This window comes from Alosa alosa, chromosome 4 (assembly GCF_017589495.1).
Source record: "Alosa alosa isolate M-15738 ecotype Scorff River chromosome 4, AALO_Geno_1.1, whole genome shotgun sequence".
Classification (NCBI taxonomy): Eukaryota; Metazoa; Chordata; class Actinopteri; order Clupeiformes; family Clupeidae; genus Alosa; species Alosa alosa.
The window spans coordinates 21,174,430-21,192,963 of record NC_063192.1 but is presented as its reverse complement, the minus strand read 5'-3'; the positions used below and the strand labels follow the sequence as shown (position 1 = coordinate 21,192,963).

Sequence of the window (18,534 nt, the reverse complement as noted above, 5' to 3'; positions counted from 1 at the left end):
CTACGGTGAATCCACATACCAAGCAAACGGATTTGTCCTTGAATAATATGAACATATAATTGTTTTCCCACCTATCTTGAAAGCTCCGATTATCAATCTTTCGCTTCGCCATTTTCGTTGATAGTTTGTCTGGTTGCATGGATACGTGTTTTGTTTATGAACAGAAAAGGCGGCATTAACGATGCAACGCATTTTGGGATTTGAAGTGTTATCGGTGTATGATACACTATATGTACAGTATGTAGCAACTTGATGGGCTGCGTTGCCCTGGGCTGCGCTCATGCGCTGAATAGAATAGCGTGCTGGGCCAGCTCTAACGTGGATGCGCTGAAGAGAATACTGTCGGGCCAGCTCAGATATGGATGCGCTGTATAAACTACGTGGCGGGCCACTTCTAATACAGATTGAATAATGACCTCGCGGGCCACAAATAAGCAGCACGCGGGCCTGAGTTTGGCATCCCTGCTATAGAGTATCTCGTAAATTACCCCACTAATAATGCCCTGAATGGTACGAAACTTCTACAGCAGTACAACTATGTTCTTTACTCATAAAACGAGGCATTGAAAAGTTTGAAAGTACACCAGGAGTTTATTTAAATAACACTTGCCTGATGGATTCTACTCTCTGCTACTATCTACCGCTGCGTCGACGTTACTTCAGTGATTTGGGAAAAGCCCGTAAAAGTCCTGACAATGTGCTTGCGCCGGGTGGAAAATGAGTTTTACGCCATGCGCCAGGGTACAAAATAGGGGCCTCTATCTTCAATGGCATCCACCATAAACCGTGGTAGTTAAATTGAGGGGCTCAGAATGTAAAAGACAGATTTGTGACACTAATAGTATAGTCCACATTTAACATCAAAATGTTTGCATTTTGTTATTGCTTAGAGTAGAATTGCACCAATCTCTAGCCTGGAAACACCCATACGAACTTTTGGCAAATTTTGGATTTGCTCTACAGGTCCCTCTGGCCAAGAGGCCATTGAAGCCCATTTCCAATGTCCCTAAAACATAGGCACGCATATACAGTACTATTGCTAATCAGGCATGGATATCTATTTCTTTGGAATCAAGTAAACAACTGCATTTAAGACCTTAGTTTACAAGATTGCTACACTTTTGAAACAATGTTTTAAGAGTTTAACTCTGTACCAATTTAAGTTTAATTCTAACTATAGTTACGCCCCTACTCGTAAGTCAGTGAACCTTTTGCAAACCCACTCCCAATTGTAGAATTGTGAAGATCTGGGTGTTCCCAGGCTAACTAATGTCGAACCAACTCTAAAAATAATCCTGTCTTTGGACCACACAAAACATACCACCTTTTTGAATGCGTTTAGTGTCATGTGACTCACCGAAATGTGAAAAATGGGTTTCCATTTCCCTTGTGCAAAAATAGTTCTATTTCAATAGGTTTGAAAAGGCACCTCATGTGAGAGGAAAACTACTCGTTTTTAATTTCACATTTTAGATTTGCTCATTTTCAGGGTTAATGGAAACGCACCTACGCATGACAAACAATTATGTACATGCTTAAGTATTTGGAGTTGTAGTGTCTTTTGAGCACTTGAGTTCATTTGATTTTACCAGGATCAAGAATTTAAATTGAGAAAGGATCAAATGTCAAAAAAGTAAAACCCTATAAAATACATTTTAGCAGAAAGCTTTTTTAACTAGTTTAGGGTGTTGCAGTGAACAATATTGTGCGTTAAACAGAACAGGCCCACATAGCCTTATTATTTTAATACTGAATTGCACATTTAACTGTGATGCACTAAAAAGGTATGACGTTTATAGCATGAATGTAACACTGAAGTACAGTAATGATTCATTTTATAATTTTAGTTTTAACCCACTGTGAAATCACTGTCAAATGTCAACATTTACACAGTAGAATTCAAATGTAATCCATAGTGTCCTCTTTCTCTCTCCTCTCTGAAGGTATGGAGCTGAAGAACTGAGAAAATGTAAGTGTCAATCTAATTTTTAAGATACATTTTGGGGCCATTTTGCCGCTATGCAAATGGGATAATTGAGAATGAATGGAAACAAGTGGGGGAGAGAGATGGGGGTGGGATCTGGAAATGACCACCAGTTGGAATGGACTATATGCCATGGAGGGCTCTTCACCCGCTCATATATTTCCGGTGGAGCGTTCTTCTGGTATATTCTACTCCTTTTATGTTAAATCGGACACTGAATATCTTGTTTATGCTCAACAGGGCAACTCTTTATTCAACTTTGCCACACTCCTTAATCTTTCAGCATCTTAATGTGCTCATTCACTAGATGCAACACCTAACTGGGTCAGTGTTAACAGGTACACTAAAACAATAACCACTACAACATAGCTGACGTTCCTCTCTAGATATATATGAGCTGGCTGAAGAGCCTAACAAGAAGAGTCTGGCATGTAGGTAATTGAACTGGGGTCCCCATGGCCAGATGGACCTGTATAAGGACTGCACCATTATGGCCAAAATTATAATCACGATTATTTTTTATCAATATTGAGATTGAGATTATTTACCACAATTATTCATTAATTTAAGTGATAAGAGACAATATTCCTCATATTCTGATAAAAGTGTTCTCTCATTTCTCTTCTCTTCTCTGCAGTTGCCTGTGAGCTCGCACTGGACCCGAACACAGCAAACCAGTCTCTCCTTCTCTCTGAGAGCAACAAAAAGGTGACACATGTGACTGAGAAGTGCCCGTATCCTGACCACCCCAAGAGATTTGACGAATGGCATCAGGTGCTGTGTCAGGACGGCCTGTCTGAATGCTACTACTGGGAGACTGAGTGGAGTGGGACTGGGGCTGATATAGGAGTGGCATATGAATCCATAGAAAGGAAAGGAACAAGGGATGTCTGTGGGTTTAGACGTAATGACAAGTCCTGGTGTCTTAGTTGCTCGGGTAAGAGCTACTCTGCTTGGCATAATAATGAGGAAACTGCTCTAGGTGCTCCCGACTCCGGCTCCAATAGAGTAGGATTGTACCTTGACTGGCCAGCTGGTACTCTGTCCTTCTACAGTGTTTCCTCTGACACCTCCTCTCCCACTTTCCTCTCCCACCTGCACACATTTCACCTCACTTTCAATGAGCCCCTTTATCCTGGGTTTAGGGTTAAGGCTGACTCCTCAGTATACCTGTGTGAGATGACACAGCCTCCTAATCCTAATTAATGTGCATTTTGACTAGGGCTGTCAAAATAACTGATTCATTTCGATTAATTAATTTGAGAAAAAAATAACTGATTAAAAAAAATAACGGAGATTAATCGATTCCGTATGACCTTTGACCCCAAGCCGTTGTAGTCAGTAACCATTAGACTATAAAATGAAGGAGAGAGAAGAAAATGTGCTGCCTAGATCATTGATTGGAACATTTACTTTTAAACAACGGCCTGATGGTGTTGATAAAAATAAAGTGTTGATTAAAATAAAGTCCTCTGCAATGTTTGCAGCAAGAAATTTGCATATCACCGGAGTTCATTAACTCTAAAGTCTCACATCAATGCAAAGAAATAGTGTTGACATTGAGGGAAGTGTTAATTTATTTTCATTGTGTCCCCTAGGTTATATCTGTGGCCTGAAATACCTTGTATGTGAAAAACAACTTCTTCCCGAAGCACTTTTGAATTTATTTCCTCAGCATATTAGGTCATATCATAGATTATTATGGCCATTATTAAAATAATAATAAGAGTTTTTGAACTTTAATGTCACTGATGCTGATTATTCAATGATTTATTTGAATTTAAAAATGTAAAATACTTTCACAGCAAAAATTATATATGTGATTAATTTAGATTATTTTAGAGTATGTAATTAATTAGATTATTTTTTTAATCGATTGACAGCCCTAATTTTGACCATTCCAGTAAGAAACCCTGACTGGAAATGCTTGAAATTCACATTTAATATTCTAATGCATATACAAATACGATTCGCTAGAGGGAGGTGGATTAAATACGCAAATTTTGGGGGTGAAAATGGTCTCTGTCCACATAATTGTTTCCGTATATTTTTTTAAAACATTTTATGTCCACACGAATACTGACCATCTTTTTTTGTTTGTTTTTACTAGAAACTGCTGACCTGTTTCCAAATTTATCCACCTAGTGATTGTTATCAAAAAGAATAATTTTCAGTGCTGTTTTGGTGTGGACAGAAGGTCTGAACAGAGAAATAAGTATGCCTATTTAGATTTAATGAGTACAGGGTGTAAATACGATGATAAATACTAGTATCTCAGTAACTGATTATGCTCTATTGTGGTGTTCTGTTCTTTGGTTCTAATCTGCAATCTATCTTGCACATAGCACTCTAGAATCTTTTAGTGCTTTCAAGTGTAACTCTAGCGAAAATTGACCCCAATTTGATCAACTACTACAGAGCTAACAGTGGATTAGCTAAGGGCCATGAGCAAAACGCTTCCCAAATATCATTTGTTTAACCAGTAATATTGTTCAAAACAGCACCAAACCTCGCCAGTAGCTTGTTCAGGGTCCCTACACATAAAACGAAACACCAACAACGTAGTTAGCGAACCCGGAGTTTATTACACAAGACTGTTAAGAACACTTACCAACTGTCCCCCTACTAGCTCCTCCAACCCAGTATCGCAAGGAATCATTGCTGACACGTTTTAAATCTAGGCTTAAGACCAAACCGTTCTCAGATGCCTTCTGCTAACTGCCCTGAGTTACAAATTCTGAATCTGTCTTTAAATTATTTTACCTTGTGTCTTTTATTTTGTGTTTTTAATTATTCTTTATTTTAAAATTATTTTACCTTGTGTGTTTTATGTTTTCTATTTTTACTTTAATCTTTACTTTTTAAACTTTGACTAATTGCTCTTCTGTGCTTTTATTTGCTATTATTGTTTGCTTTTGTTTAAAGCACATTGAATGACCTCTGTGTATGAAATGTGCTAAATACTGTAAATAAACTTAACTTGATTTGACTTGACTTGACTTGATATGCAACTTTCAAGAGACAAAAACAACAAATTACCAATTTCACGTTAAAATTGTTGGACATCAAAGTCCACATGAACTACAACTGAGCTACAAAGTGATGGGGAACAGGGAAAGAAACATCTGTTGGAAAAAAAATTCCCATTATTTCCATTTGGAAGAGCTAAGTCATTACTGGGAACGCTCCCATTATTCCCAGACCCCATGAATGCAGCATTAATACTCAACATCCATATCAATGCAGTCACTGTTTCCTCAAAACAATTCTCAGATGGCCACAATCACAAGACAAAATACCGGTGTTATGGGTCAAGTGGGGAGATTTAAAAGGGAATACACATTTGTATGTCATCACAAGCAAATGTTGAGACCATAGGGCAGTGGTCCCCAAACTACGGCCCGCCACCTCATTTTGGGTGGCCCCCCAAAACATATCCGTAGTATATAGCATCCGGCCCGCACCGGAGTACAACATCGCAAAACTAAAACCTCTGCAATTTCCCCCATTCTTTCTCTATGGCGAGTCTTAACAGTACACATGTAATACTCAATTCTCTGGAAACTAATTGATAAATTGAGAAACATTTTCATACATTATGGTACGGTGTCTTGTGTAATTCCGCTGGATTTTCTTGTAAAAATTGATTTTTTTGCATATTTTGCTAGTATAGAGTCTAAGGAACAAGATTTTTTTTGTCTTCAAATTTTCACAATCCATTTTCACACACAAAAAATCCATTTTTGGGTGCTGATTCTGAATATCATATTTACTTAACTGATTCTTTAGTTTTAAACCTGCTAATTAGCATTTGCGGCCTAAAACTGGCCTCCATAGGCAACATAGAATGGGTGAATAGGGTAAAACATTTAACTCCTTGATATTCTTATGAAACTTTACTAGTTGATTGTTTATGTAGAGACAGTATTTTTTTGCATTACAGGTTTTCTGAAAATATATGTTTATGCATGTAATTTAACAATATCTCATTAATTATGCACTAATTTGCATACATTTCAATTACATACATCTGAATATTGGATAGTTAACATTGAATGTAGTCACGTTTAGGTTTGCCTTCAGAACTTTTTCTGGATTCAGAGCCTTAAAAGAATAGCTTGTTCAAGCGCCAGTCCTAGGTTATGTCGATTTCAGTCGTCCCTTTATCTTAGAGACGGATACATGCCATGCAGGATTGGGGGCAGTTCTGTCGCAGGAGGAGAAGGATGGGTTTCGGCGACCAATAGCCTATTCTAGCCGGGGCTTGCAGCCAAGTGAGAGGAACATGTCAAATTATAGTGCCATGAAACTCAAACTCCTTGCAGTCAAGTGGGAAATCACAGAAAAAAATGGCAAGTATCTCCTGGGCAACACATTCACCGTGTACACTGACAACAATCCCCTCCAATACCTGCAGTCAGCGAAACTGGGCGATCTGGAACATTGCTGGATTTCTCAGCTTGCCCTGTTTATTACAACATCAAATATTGTCCCTTTCTAGGCTTCCCACAAGCCCCCCTGCTTTCCACAAGTCCCCCTGCCGCTTGCCATAGCCAACATGTAAGCCTTGAGTGCACCTATCCAAGACTCTTGGATGACAGAATCTTGTATGGTGGACACCATCCCTGGTCGAACCAAAAGAGACCTGAAAGTCCTGCAAGGGACTGATCCCTGTATTTCCAGATACTTGTGGTTTTGGTGACAGGGATTACCACATACCTGTTAAGACAAGTGGAGTAAACCAAGGGAAGTCCACAATTGATAAAGCAGTGGTCCCAGATACAGGAAGTGGATGGGACCTCGTACCGAGCGATCCAGGCTCCTCCTTCCAGGGATCCAGTGCTGCAGCTTTTACTGCCAAATGTGTTGCAAGTCAAAGTGCTCACTAGCCTACACAACAACCACGGCCATCTGAGGGGGGAACTGAACTACAGATTTTAATATGACAGAGGTGCTACTGGCCCCAGATGTGGCAGGAGGTGCAAAAGTGGTGTTCTGAGTTTCTCTTGTCCTGTGCTAGCCCAATCCAAGAGAGTAAAGTCAATGGAGATTATCTACAAAGGCTTAGTGGCTAACATATTTCCCAAGAAAGTTCTGTCTTGGGTTGTCTTGCTTTAGCAAGCACACAGTGCTCAATGTTCTGGTAGTCACAAATGTTTTCTCAAAGTTTACCCAGGCCTTTCCCACCCCTGATCAGAGAGCTTCCACCATAGCTAAGATTCTAACTGAGAGATGGTTCTATGTGTATGGCGTGCCAAGGAGAATCCACTCTGATCAGGGGCACAGCTTTGAGGGGGAGCTGTTGAAGCACCTGTGTGACACACCTACATCATAACAAAGCTTATTTTAAAACATACAGAAAAAAACACTAAAATGGATCGTGAAAATTTGAAGACAAAACAAATCTTGTTCCTTAGACTCTATATTAGCAAAATATGCAAAAAATCCATTCCAAATCCATTTTTACTAGCCCGGTTAAAACCAGACCCTTCCAAACACAGCGTACTGTACTATTATAGCAATGCAATACAGCCTATTAGGCTTAAAGAAAACACAGGCTTATTACATTCAACTCATTTATAACAAATTAGTCTATAATATATACAAGACTGTGCCATCCATTCCCAAAGAGGGTCAGGCAATAAATTAATAAAATAAAATAGTGGGCAGCCGTGGCCTACAGGTTAGGGCTTTGGATTTGTAATCGGAGGGTTGCCGGTTCGAACCCTGACCAGTAGGAACGGATGAAGTGCCCTTGAGCAAGGCACCTAACCCCTCACTGCTCCCTGAGCGCCGTTGTAGCAGGCAGCTCACTGCATCGGGGATTAGTGTGTGCTTCACCTCACTGTGTGTTCACTGTGCGCTGAGTGTGTTTTACTAATTCACTGATTGGATTAAATGCAGAGACCAAATTTCCCTCACGGGATCAAAAGAGTATATATACTTAATTTACATTTAGTGACTGCATACCCATTGACCTGTAGATGTGAAAAGGATGGACTGTCACTCTCACTCACACACTCACACTCACACAGTCTGGGCCGGGGCAAGTGCAGGATCGGGAGTGAGGTTTAGGGGGGGTGAGTGTAACAGAAGCTTGAAGAAGGACAAACATCAGTGCAGCACTCCATCAATCAGGCCTTTTTGATAGAGGGGCCAAATGGAAGCCAATTTTTTCCGGGAGTTTCCCAAAAAGCACCTGAATGACTCTCAGACCATGAGAAGTAAAATCATCTGGTCTGATGAAATAAAGACTGTTTGGCCACAATTCCCAATAGTGAGTGTGGAAAAAACCAAGCACTGAGCTGCACTGATGGTTGTTCTTCTTTACGCTTCTCTCATCTTCTCAAAGGAACTCTGGATCTTATTCATAGTGACCATTGGGTCCTTAGTTACCTGACTGACCAAGGCCCTTTATCCCAGACTACTCAGTTTGGCTGAGCAGTCAGATCTAGGAAGACTGTTGGTTGTTCCAAACTTTTCCATTTGAGAATGATGGAGGCTACTGTGCTCTTGAGTCTTGGCCACTTTCAATGCTGCAGAAATGTTCTTGGATCCTTCCCCAGATCTGTGTCTTCACACAACCCTGTCTTACAGGTCTACGGGCAATTCTCTCAACCCTTGTGGCTAGGTTTTCACTCTGACATACACCATCAACCGTGAGAACTTATATAAAGAGATGTTCGCCTCTCCTACTAATGTCCAGTGAATTAATAGAAGTAGAAGTAGAAGTAGGATGCACCAGAGCTCAATTGCAAGCGTCGTTAACAAAGTCTTCAGTCTTTTATTTTTTATAAATTTACTAAACACTCCAAACACCTGCTTTTTGTAGAGTGTTGGAGTATTGCGTGTAGATTGATGAGAAATTTTAAGATGAATTTGAAACATAACAAAATGTGGAAAACTTGATGGGTCTGAAAACTTTCCGGTTGTATTGACCCGGATGTTGGAATTACATACTAACCAACAAGACTAGTATGTGTGTTGTGTGTGTCTGTGAATGTGTGTTATTGTGTGAGTAAGAGAGTGTGTGTGTGTGTGTGTGTGTAAATGTGTGTGTGTGTGTGTGGGTGTGGGTGTGGGCGTGTGTCCATGTAAGCGTGCACTGATTTCTGTTTAGCCATTTTCTTTCAGTAATCCCTAAACGCTGTACAGGACAGAATAATACCTGCAACAAGACAGGTGAAACTGAGCAACACCTATACAGGTAAACTAAACACTGGTCGTCAGCAAAACCAAAGTATGACTCAGAGTCTGTGTTTGAAGAGGCTTGCGGCTTGGAGAATCTTGCTTGTCAACCATATCTGCAAAAAGGGGCTAACAAGTGGAAACGAGAGTACAGAGAACTCCACGGTAAGTAGCTATTCCCACGTCTAGAGTAGTCATTACATGTTTAGCTGATAATGTTGCTTCAGCTCCTGTTTTAAGTCCTTGACAATCTCTGCAGTTCTACTGTCTTTTTATTTGTCACTATGCTTACATTGAATTATGAAGAGGAGAGTCTACTGAAAAATTTAAAAGGTTATTTGGATAAAAGCTACAGTCTACTCTGATTTGGCTAATCAAATGTTTAGAGAGGTCTGAGAGGTTCTAGCAACTGTTTTTTGATAGACTACTTGTGATATTAAATTACAGATAAATATGCTGGCTTTCTTCCTATCTTTAGAATACAAAATATTGAAATGATCTGTGCTACACAAATGTATATGATGTTATTCCTTCTGGGTTACAGAGTCGGCAAGTCACCTACCTAATAGTCTTACAAATGACTGATATAAATGTATAAAGCTTTTAGGATTCTCGTATGACAAAAAAACTGAAAAATGTAAAACAATATTGTAACAGAAATAAACAATGTGCTTTTCAGTACTTTTCATGTGTACGGTGTTCTATTCTTCCCATTGGTGCATTTTCCATTTTTTCTCCAATTGAAGCCAGGCGGCATTCCCCTTCTGAGGAAGCTGTGCTATGCAGTGGGGGGCATCCCCTACCAGATCACCAACATTGCCATCGGCTTCTGCCTGCAGGTTTTCCTTCTGGACGTGGTCAGGGTGAGTGTGGATGCACACACATCACAGGGTTCATGGAATTTCTGGAATATCATGACATTTTAGAAAGTCTATTCCAGACATGGAAAGTCAGGGAATTTTATTATTTTTGGGGCAAAGTCATGCAATATCAGGGAATTTTGTTGTAACAGTTGTAAAATTTACTTTCTAAAATACATTGTGTATATAATGCTTATTAGCTTCACTGCTTCCTTGAGTAACCCAATTTTGTTAATTCAATGCCCTTTTATTAATCTCCCGCTCTAAAAAAGAAAAAAGATTCTTGAATGCTACACAGGTGATCTGAAATCATTGGTAGGTATATTGTTCTGTTCATTATAGAAAGTCATGGTAATTCAGTTTTTTTTGTCAGGGAAAAGTCATGGAATTTTACAACAGAGTGCATCAGATGTTGCGATGGCACAGATACCTGATCTGAAGCTTCTCTTCATAGGTTTTAGCCAGTGTTATACTCAACTTCTTTACATCACACACTACCTTTGATAAAGGTGACTGAAAAAGTCAATGAGTCTCCTCCAGCTGTGACAGTCACAGACTGTTTCTGTATGTGTGAATGTACGGGTCATAGGTTTGGTTTCCCCTGAATATAGACATCGATGTAAATGACAAAAATAAATGTCCGAATGTGTAACCTGATAGACCGTGGAAGTAGGCTACTGTATGTGTGTGTTCTAACCCAGATGGAGGCTTCTCTTGTGTCCCTGATTCTGTTCCTGAGCCGGGCCTGGGATGCCATCACTGACCCCCTGGTGGGGTACCTGGTCAGCAGGACTCCCCACACACCCATCGGCAAGCTGCTGCCATGGTGGGTAAGGAAGAACAGGTTATGAATGGGATACATGAGGTTAAAAACCACTTAGATTTCTAAATCAACTTTCATCAGCAATGTTATCATTGAGGTGTTTCCAATGTTTCCATGTCTAACCATTTAGTTTAGTTCCATATTAATGGAATCTAATTTTCTGAATTTTAGTTTGTTTTTCTGTGGTAAGAAAAAAAAATCAGAGCTCACTTTGCCAACTGCTAACTTCTGGTTATTCTCCATGACTCAGTTTTGTCATCCTTTTTTGTTTTGTTTCGTATTGTTTGGGGTTTTGTCATTCCAGGATGGCAATCTCCACTCCTCTTGGGATCCTCTCCTATGTCCTGCTGTGGCTAGTCCCCGGGGATACAGCATCTCTGGCCGTCACTCTCCCCTGGTACCTCTTCACCAGCTGTCTGTTTGAGACTTTCATGAGTGTGAGTTCCTGTGTGTGTGTGTGTGTGTGTGTGTGTATGTGTGTGTGTGTGTGTGTGTGTGCGCGCGTGCATTTGTGTGTGTGTGTGTGTGCGTGCGTGTTTGTGTGTGTGTGTATGTGTGTGCATGCATGTGTGCATGTGTGTGTGTGTGTCTGTTTGTGTGCATGCGTGTGTGTGTGTGCATGCGAGTGCGTGCGTGCGTGCGTGCGTGCGTGCGTGCGTGCGTGTGTGAAGCAGCATGTGAAACAGGTAGATCAGTACCACTGCATGTGGACCAGACAAAGTTTTAATTGGCTAAATGCATCCTATTAATCAAATTCATGTCCTGCTCGAGGTGAATATACTGTAGAACAAATGTGACTAAAGCAAATCTCTTCGTGCTCTCTTCATTTTGTTTACTTGCACACTTGCATCTCGTTGGTGTGTTTGTGACAGGTTTGTTTGATTTCTTATTTGACCAAGAAAACAGACATAGTGATATATAGCGTAATATATGGACTTTTGTCTTGTGTTTGACAGATGGAACCTATTGGTCAAATACAAATACTCTAATAGTCAACATTTTGCATGGTCATAAATAATTTCGGGCTTAACTGTAGCTTCCTTTAAGCTCTTTGCTAAAGCATGACATTAGTGCCTCATTCGCCTTATTCAGGCGTAGGCCATTGTAAACCAAGGAGGCTACAGTGTACACAAGGAGGCTACAGGGTACACAAACCATAGGATTATTGTGTTCTATGCATTCGCCAGTAGGTGGCGAAAATGCATTAATGATATAGTCAGTGTACCTTGTAGCCTCGTTTTGGTTTACACAATGGCCGCCGCGTGAATAAGGCATGAATTTCAGGACATCTACTCAAACATGCATCTCTCCAGCCATGTTAGCCTTCATCGTGTCTACAACCTCTCGCAGTGTTACCACGTCCCGTACACCTCCCTCAACATGTTCCTGGGTGGACACCAGACTGACAGAGACTCGGCCACTGCCTACAGTAAGAGGTCCTTCCTGCCCAGTGATCTCCCTATCAGAAGTAGTATCCCCACTTCATCACTAAACGCTTCTCTCAGCCATGAATATTTAAACGAGCTCTTCTCTAGAGTTGAAACCTTAGTGTTGGGCTGTTGAACTCTTGCCACTGTTTTTAGTGTTCTCTGGGTGGTTTCTTTTGAGAAGAGCTGCTGACTTTATGTCTGCACTGCAGTTTTGTGCCTAATCTGCTAGTTTGTGATGCTATATCATTCTTGCTTGGGTCATCATTGTTGATTGTCTTTCTCCTTCTTCTCTCTCCCCCATTTTTTTTTATCTATCTCTCATTGTATCTTCTTTACCTTCCCACATCCCCTTCTCTTTATCCCCCTTTCATCTCCTTTCTTCCCTCCATCTGTCTCTCTCTTGCTCATTCTCTCTCTCGCCTCCCCTCCCTCTCTCCTCATCCTCCGTGTCTCTGATAGGGATGTGTTTGGAGATGCTTGCCATGTTGTTCAGCTCAGTGGTGCAGGGGCAGGTCATGAGGGTGTTTTACACCGAGAGAGACCACGTCTGCCTGGACAAGGAAGTCCAGACCCTTCAGCACGCGCACAGCACTCTGGCTCCTGTTCACCCTGCTCTCCCAAACACGGTGAACAATCCTTTTGTTTTTTTTACATTCCCTTCATTAGGTTGACATTTGTCTTTTCACTTATCTGGTTGATAAAGATTAAATATGATTGGCCCTGATGGAAGTTTGGACACTACAACAATATTGGTGTACAGTTTGACTAATATGGTGTATTTCTTTCATGCTGTTCCTCTCAAACACACACACCTTGTGTAAATGCATACATACTGTACACATTTTTACATACACATAGAAGGCCTATAGTTGCCTGGCTACATAGCTTAGTGCTTGATGCCAAGAGGCAGTCTCAGGGGTATCTTATTGCCCTGTGATTAGCTGGGCTTTGTTCATGGGCATTTGAAAGGAGCTGGGTGTGTTTGGAAAGTGTTTGTGTGTGTGTGTGTGTGTGTGTGTGTGTGTGTGTGTGTGTGTGTGTGTGTGTGTGTGTTGGTTCATCAGAAGAAGGCCTTCATGATGTCTGCTATGGTCCTGGGAGGCATCTACTTCCTGTGTAGCCTGACTCTCTTCCTGGGAGTGAAAGAGCAGCATGGTGAGGCTCTGCTTTCCTAGGCGGGATTTAATTAATTTAATTATATAATTATTCTAAAGAACATTCCAATCTACTCAGGACCCAGCAAAGACAATATACCATATAAATGAAAGTATTTGAGGTGTCATCTCGCTCTGTTAATTACTTGCTAAGGTCTCACTCCAGCTCGCCTCCACGCTGAGGAGAAGACGCATCAGCCGTATTTTTCCAGTCTGAAGATGCTTGTGCAACACGCCCCATACACACGCCTGGTGCTTGGTTTCCTCTTCTCCTCCCTTGCCTTCCAGGTCAACCATTTCTGACTTTGACTGAAAGCTCAGGTCAATTGTAGGTTATTATGCAAGTGGGTCATTCCACGTCAATTCAACCAGGGCCCAAAGGTCTCAAAAAATTCTGAAAAAATTACCAGGTGTACCTATGTTACCTAGGTGAGAGTGTTTTTACTTATCTCAGTAAGAAAAATAAATCAAGAGCCTATGTTGAGTAAAAATATGTCTTCTGAAGGCTTAAACAGAGCCCAGCCAAAAACTCCAATAAAATTTGTATCAACTTTGAGGGACAGCTATGACCATGCAGGATTATACAGACCAAACGTGACAATTTTGCTACATACTATTCCTATTTATGTACCAGCATGCACAATTTGAGCCTCCTACATGGTTTTGTTCTTTGCTGTGGGCTTGTGAACTTTGACAAAAAAAAGAGGCCGAGCAAAATCGACACCCCCTCCCCCTATAAAACTGGCTGTATCTTGGAAAGTATTGATCTTACATAAGAGTAATTTTACAGTGTGTCTCCTGGGTAACATAGGTACACCTGGTAATTTTTTCAGAATTTTTTGAGACCTAAGTGCGTGGGCCCTGGTTGAACTGACGTGGAATGACCCAAGTGTGTTCATGCATAGTTCAAGGATGTGTAAGTGCATACCTGTGGGAATGTGTGTGTGTGTGTGTGTGTGTGTGTGTGTGTGTGTGTGTGTGTTGTGTGTGATGTGGGTGCATGTATGTGTGTGTTCGTGACTTCATGGTCATTTAGTTTACCATGGATGTGAATAAATTATGCAGTTTATAATAAACATAAGCCTTTCTCCTGAAAGACACATAAACATTATATAAGTTTTAGTAGGCCTGCATCAATATTAAATCTATTAGAACTAGCCAATAAGTTTGTCTTCAAATATGCATGTGAACTTAAAGTGTAATTGAAAACAGGTTACATGTTTTCATATGTTTTTTTAAATACTCTCTCCATATCTAATGCACATCCTTGTTCCAGACTCAGGTCCTGCCCTTTGTTTATGTTTGTTCTGTATGTTCTAGATGTCCCTGGGGAATTTCGCCTTGTACTGCACACATGCCTCAGGTCTTGGACCCCAGTTCCAGTACATCATCCTTGTGCTGCTGGTAAGGCCCTGTAGACCACAGTTGCCAACTTTCAACGTTGACTTGACATACAATTGATTATGATTACAGACATATAATTGATAGATTCTCCAAAAACAGTTGGCAACCCCGGTAGAGTGCATCAGAGCCCACACACACACACACACACACACACACACACACACACACACACACACACACCACCAGTGTGAGTCAGACAGTGATTCCTGTAAGCCTTCATTATGTCAGCCATGGAGCTATTTTAGATCCCTTTCTTTCTTTCTTTCTTTCTTTCTTTCTTTCTTTCTTTCTTTCTTTCTCAGCTCCGGTGCTGGGAGCCCGGACTCTGTGATGATACATGGGGCTCCTTTTTGGGCAATGTCGCTGAGCAATTGTGCCTTGTTGTCTCTCTCGTAGATATCACATCAGTAATTCCCACTGAGCTGGGAGTACCTGCAATGAATGGGCTGTATGTAACTGTGTCCTAAGGTCATACCAGCAGAGATTTGTCTTTACTGAGGAACTGTTCTGGTTTAAATGCACACTGTATGTATCTGTGTGCTCTTTCACAAGTTCTATACAAAGGTGTTATAGCATTTAGAAATAATTGTTGTCTAATAATTAGTGTCATTGCAACATGCCTTTTATGAGCAAGATATGGAATGGTAGGGGGTGATATTCCACACCAACCACCCCATACACACACACACACACAGACATGCACTCAAGTCTGTATTCTACCAAAGGTCTGTACTATTTTGATAAACAAAAGGGCAACCGCGGTGTGTAGAACCTGCTCTGATGTCCCGTGCTTGTGTTGTTTACGTGCCCCTCCCCCAGACCACCGCTGCCATCTCCGTACCTCTGTGGCAGGTGCTCCTGGTCAGGGTGGGCAAGAAGACGACGCTCTTTATTGGACTGCCGGTGAGCTCCCGCTTTGCTCTTACTGTGGATACCATCTGTCATCTCTGTGTGTGTGTGTGTGTGTGTGTGTGTGTGTGCGTGCGTGCGCGCGTGTGTGTGTGTCTTTGTGTGTGTGCGTGCGTGCGTTTGTGAATCTATTTATTTAATTGTGAGTATGTCTGTGTTTGAGAGAGAGAGAGAGAGAGATGTTATCAATTCTAATACTTTTGTGTGTTGTGAGCGTCTCCTAGCCTCTCATGTTAAATATGTGTGTGTGTGTGTGTGTGTGTGTGTTTCTCTGCAGCTGTTCATCCCTGCTCTGATAGTGCTGGTGTCAGTGCCTAGTAATCTGGCTGTGTACATGGCCATTAGCGTGCTCAGTGGGAGCAGCCTGGCCACGCTGTTCCTGCTGCCCTGGTCAGTCACCTCGGACTTTACCTAATTCCTAATACCTATTTATTGTCTCAATGACCATTATCTCAGTGCCATTTCCCACAGTTTGTACAGTGAGACATTAACTTCATTCACTAAGCATAACTTAGTACCCTGTGTGTGTGTGTGTGTGTGTGTGTGTGTGTGTGTGTGTGTGTGTGTGTGTGTGTTAGGTCCATGCTTTCAGATGTGATAGATGACTTCGCCCTGAAGAACCCCACCTGTAGGGAGATGGAGCCTCTGTTCTTCTCCTGCTACGTGTTCTGCAATAAGCTGGGCGGAGGTCTGTCCATAGGCTTCTCCACTATGGTCCTGCAGTGAGTCTCCACACACAATAGACCTCTGAAGTTCGCCTACAAAAAGAACTCAAAAGCTGCCATCTCTGCCCTTTGATCATCTTATACGGGCAAAGATGGGAGCTTTAGGTCCTTTTTGTAAGTGAACTTCAGAGGTCTGTTCCTGATGCACTTCCCTTCCTCTCCTCCAGGGGGCCTCAGCCCTATTCCTGGAGGCCTCTCACCTGCCCTAAAAACACATGACTTCTTTTCTGGTTCTGACTGAGTCTGCTGTTGGGCTGTTGGGCCATAAATAGTTTTGTTTCTCTTCAGCACAGCACTCAGTAGCTGCTAACCTTGACCAGAATCCTTCTCTTCTCACTCTCCGCATTGCTATTATACAATCTCTTTGAACTGTTTCCAAACATTGCTTGTGTCATCTCTCTCTCTCTCTCTCTCTCTCCCTACCTCCCTCCCTCCCTCTCTCTCTGTCTGTGAGTCACACACGCACACAGTCTCACATTCTCCCTCTCATTCTCTCACATTGCTGCTCGCACTTCTGTGCTTCTGCCCTGCAGCTTTGCAGGCTACCAGGCGGGCGCGTGTAGCCATGGCGATGGGGTGATAACAGCCCTGCGGGTGTTGTTTGCCGCCGTGCCTATTGGCCTGTTAGTGCTGGGTCTGGTCTTCTTCTACCTCTACCCCATCAATGAGACGCACCAGCGACTGAGCAGGACACCCAACGATCAGGAACGGGCAACGTGAGTGCTTCAGGCAGCATTCCAAATTCTCGTTCTCCATTCAGCTCTTGGCATTCTAGATTTCCTTACTACATTCTGAACATTCTCTGTGTAACATCTGCACAGGTGCATGAGTATAGACCCTTTCAAGAAAGTTCCATTATCAGCATCATAGTTGGCCCCACAAGACTTCCTTTTTAACATTCCATATGTTATCTTAATGCAGAGGAAGTAGATTGGGGCCCAAATAGAATGTTCAAGCATTGTTTTTGTTTACCTTGTTGAAAGGGTCTATTGGCGATAGGCCTTTTTTACTGTGTTGGTGTGAGTGTGTTTGAGGTAGAAAAATAATCCCTCTGAGGTCATCATCGGTATTACCATTTCCCTCAGGACACAGCATGTGCCAGCAGAAAGCGTTTTGGGTATGAGACTGAATTGACCAGAGCCTGTGGGAGAGAAAGATCGAAACAGAGAGAGAGACAAAATTGATAGAGTATGATAATGGTTTCTGTTTTTTGGCAGACTTGAAGAAGTCACCTGTTCCACTGAAGTGGACATTCAGAGCTTGACACAGAGTGTTTCACCAGGAGTGCCGCCTTTCACCTCTAGAGGTCAGAGGTCAAGTTCAAGGTCAGACTGTAGCCACATGCCTGGTCACATGACAAAAACACCCTCTCAGAACTCAAGACGAAGTTCCTCTTCTCACCGTGTGTCGAAACAACCCCAAATGGTATCTCCCAGCCCAAACCAGAGAAAGACCAGGACAAGGATTTCACAGCGCCACACCAGCGCTTCTAAACGCGAGTCACTTCAGCATCCAATCAGACTGAATTCAAACTTAATTTCCCATGAATCTCAGTGTGGTGACCTACAGCCAGTTTGGGCAAAGGTGACCTGGGTTTAGATGTTTTTATCAGCACCACAGAAGAGGTTCTTTTCGCTCTAAATAAACAATACATATTATTACACCAGTGTGCTGTGATGATCTTTACTTTTGAGGTTCTTTTCAACTTTGAGCTCAGCCACAATATCTCAGAGGATGCTATAATCAGCTATTATCTGCAATAAAGTTGATGAATCACAATTCGTTAACTATGTGTAAAGGTTCAATCAAACACGTAATTAATCCCAGAGTAATCAAAACCAGCTAATACAACCCCCAAATGTTTAACCTAAACCTTTTTTAGATGTTAAGTACAATATGCACCTCCAGAAAAGCATCAGGTGTAGTGCTGGGTATTAGGTATGACAACACAATTTCATTAGACTGGGTGAAGATGTCAGTATCCATAATGTCTCTGTTCCCCCTAGCATCCAGATCCTGTTGCATTCAAATGAAATCGTAGCCTGGGTGAATCTAGA

General features: G+C 41.7%; 2 protein-coding genes across 2 annotated transcripts in view; both read left to right on the top strand.

Moving 5' to 3' along the window:
* Positions 1–3,272, top strand: part of LOC125293987 (NLR family CARD domain-containing protein 3-like) — a 40,840-nt gene extending 37,568 nt beyond the window's left edge. The window contains exons 10-11 of the mRNA XM_048242269.1: positions 1,944–1,969; positions 2,622–3,272. The gene's annotated coding sequence lies outside the window, so the exon portion shown is untranslated. The remainder of the gene's footprint in view (positions 1–1,943; positions 1,970–2,621) is intronic.
* Positions 696–18,076, top strand: mfsd2al2 (major facilitator superfamily domain containing 2a-like 2). The gene is made up of 15 exons (XM_048240618.1): positions 696–741; positions 2,622–2,758; positions 9,919–10,035; positions 10,734–10,858; positions 11,160–11,292; positions 12,206–12,284; positions 12,745–12,911; positions 13,350–13,440; positions 13,606–13,727; positions 14,760–14,843; positions 15,663–15,746; positions 16,030–16,142; positions 16,331–16,474; positions 17,011–17,193; positions 17,695–18,076. The coding sequence occupies exons 1-15, from the start codon at positions 696–698 to the stop codon at positions 18,074–18,076; spliced, it is 2,007 nt and encodes a 668-aa protein (XP_048096575.1).
* The last annotated feature ends 458 nt before the right edge of the window (positions 18,077–18,534 follow it).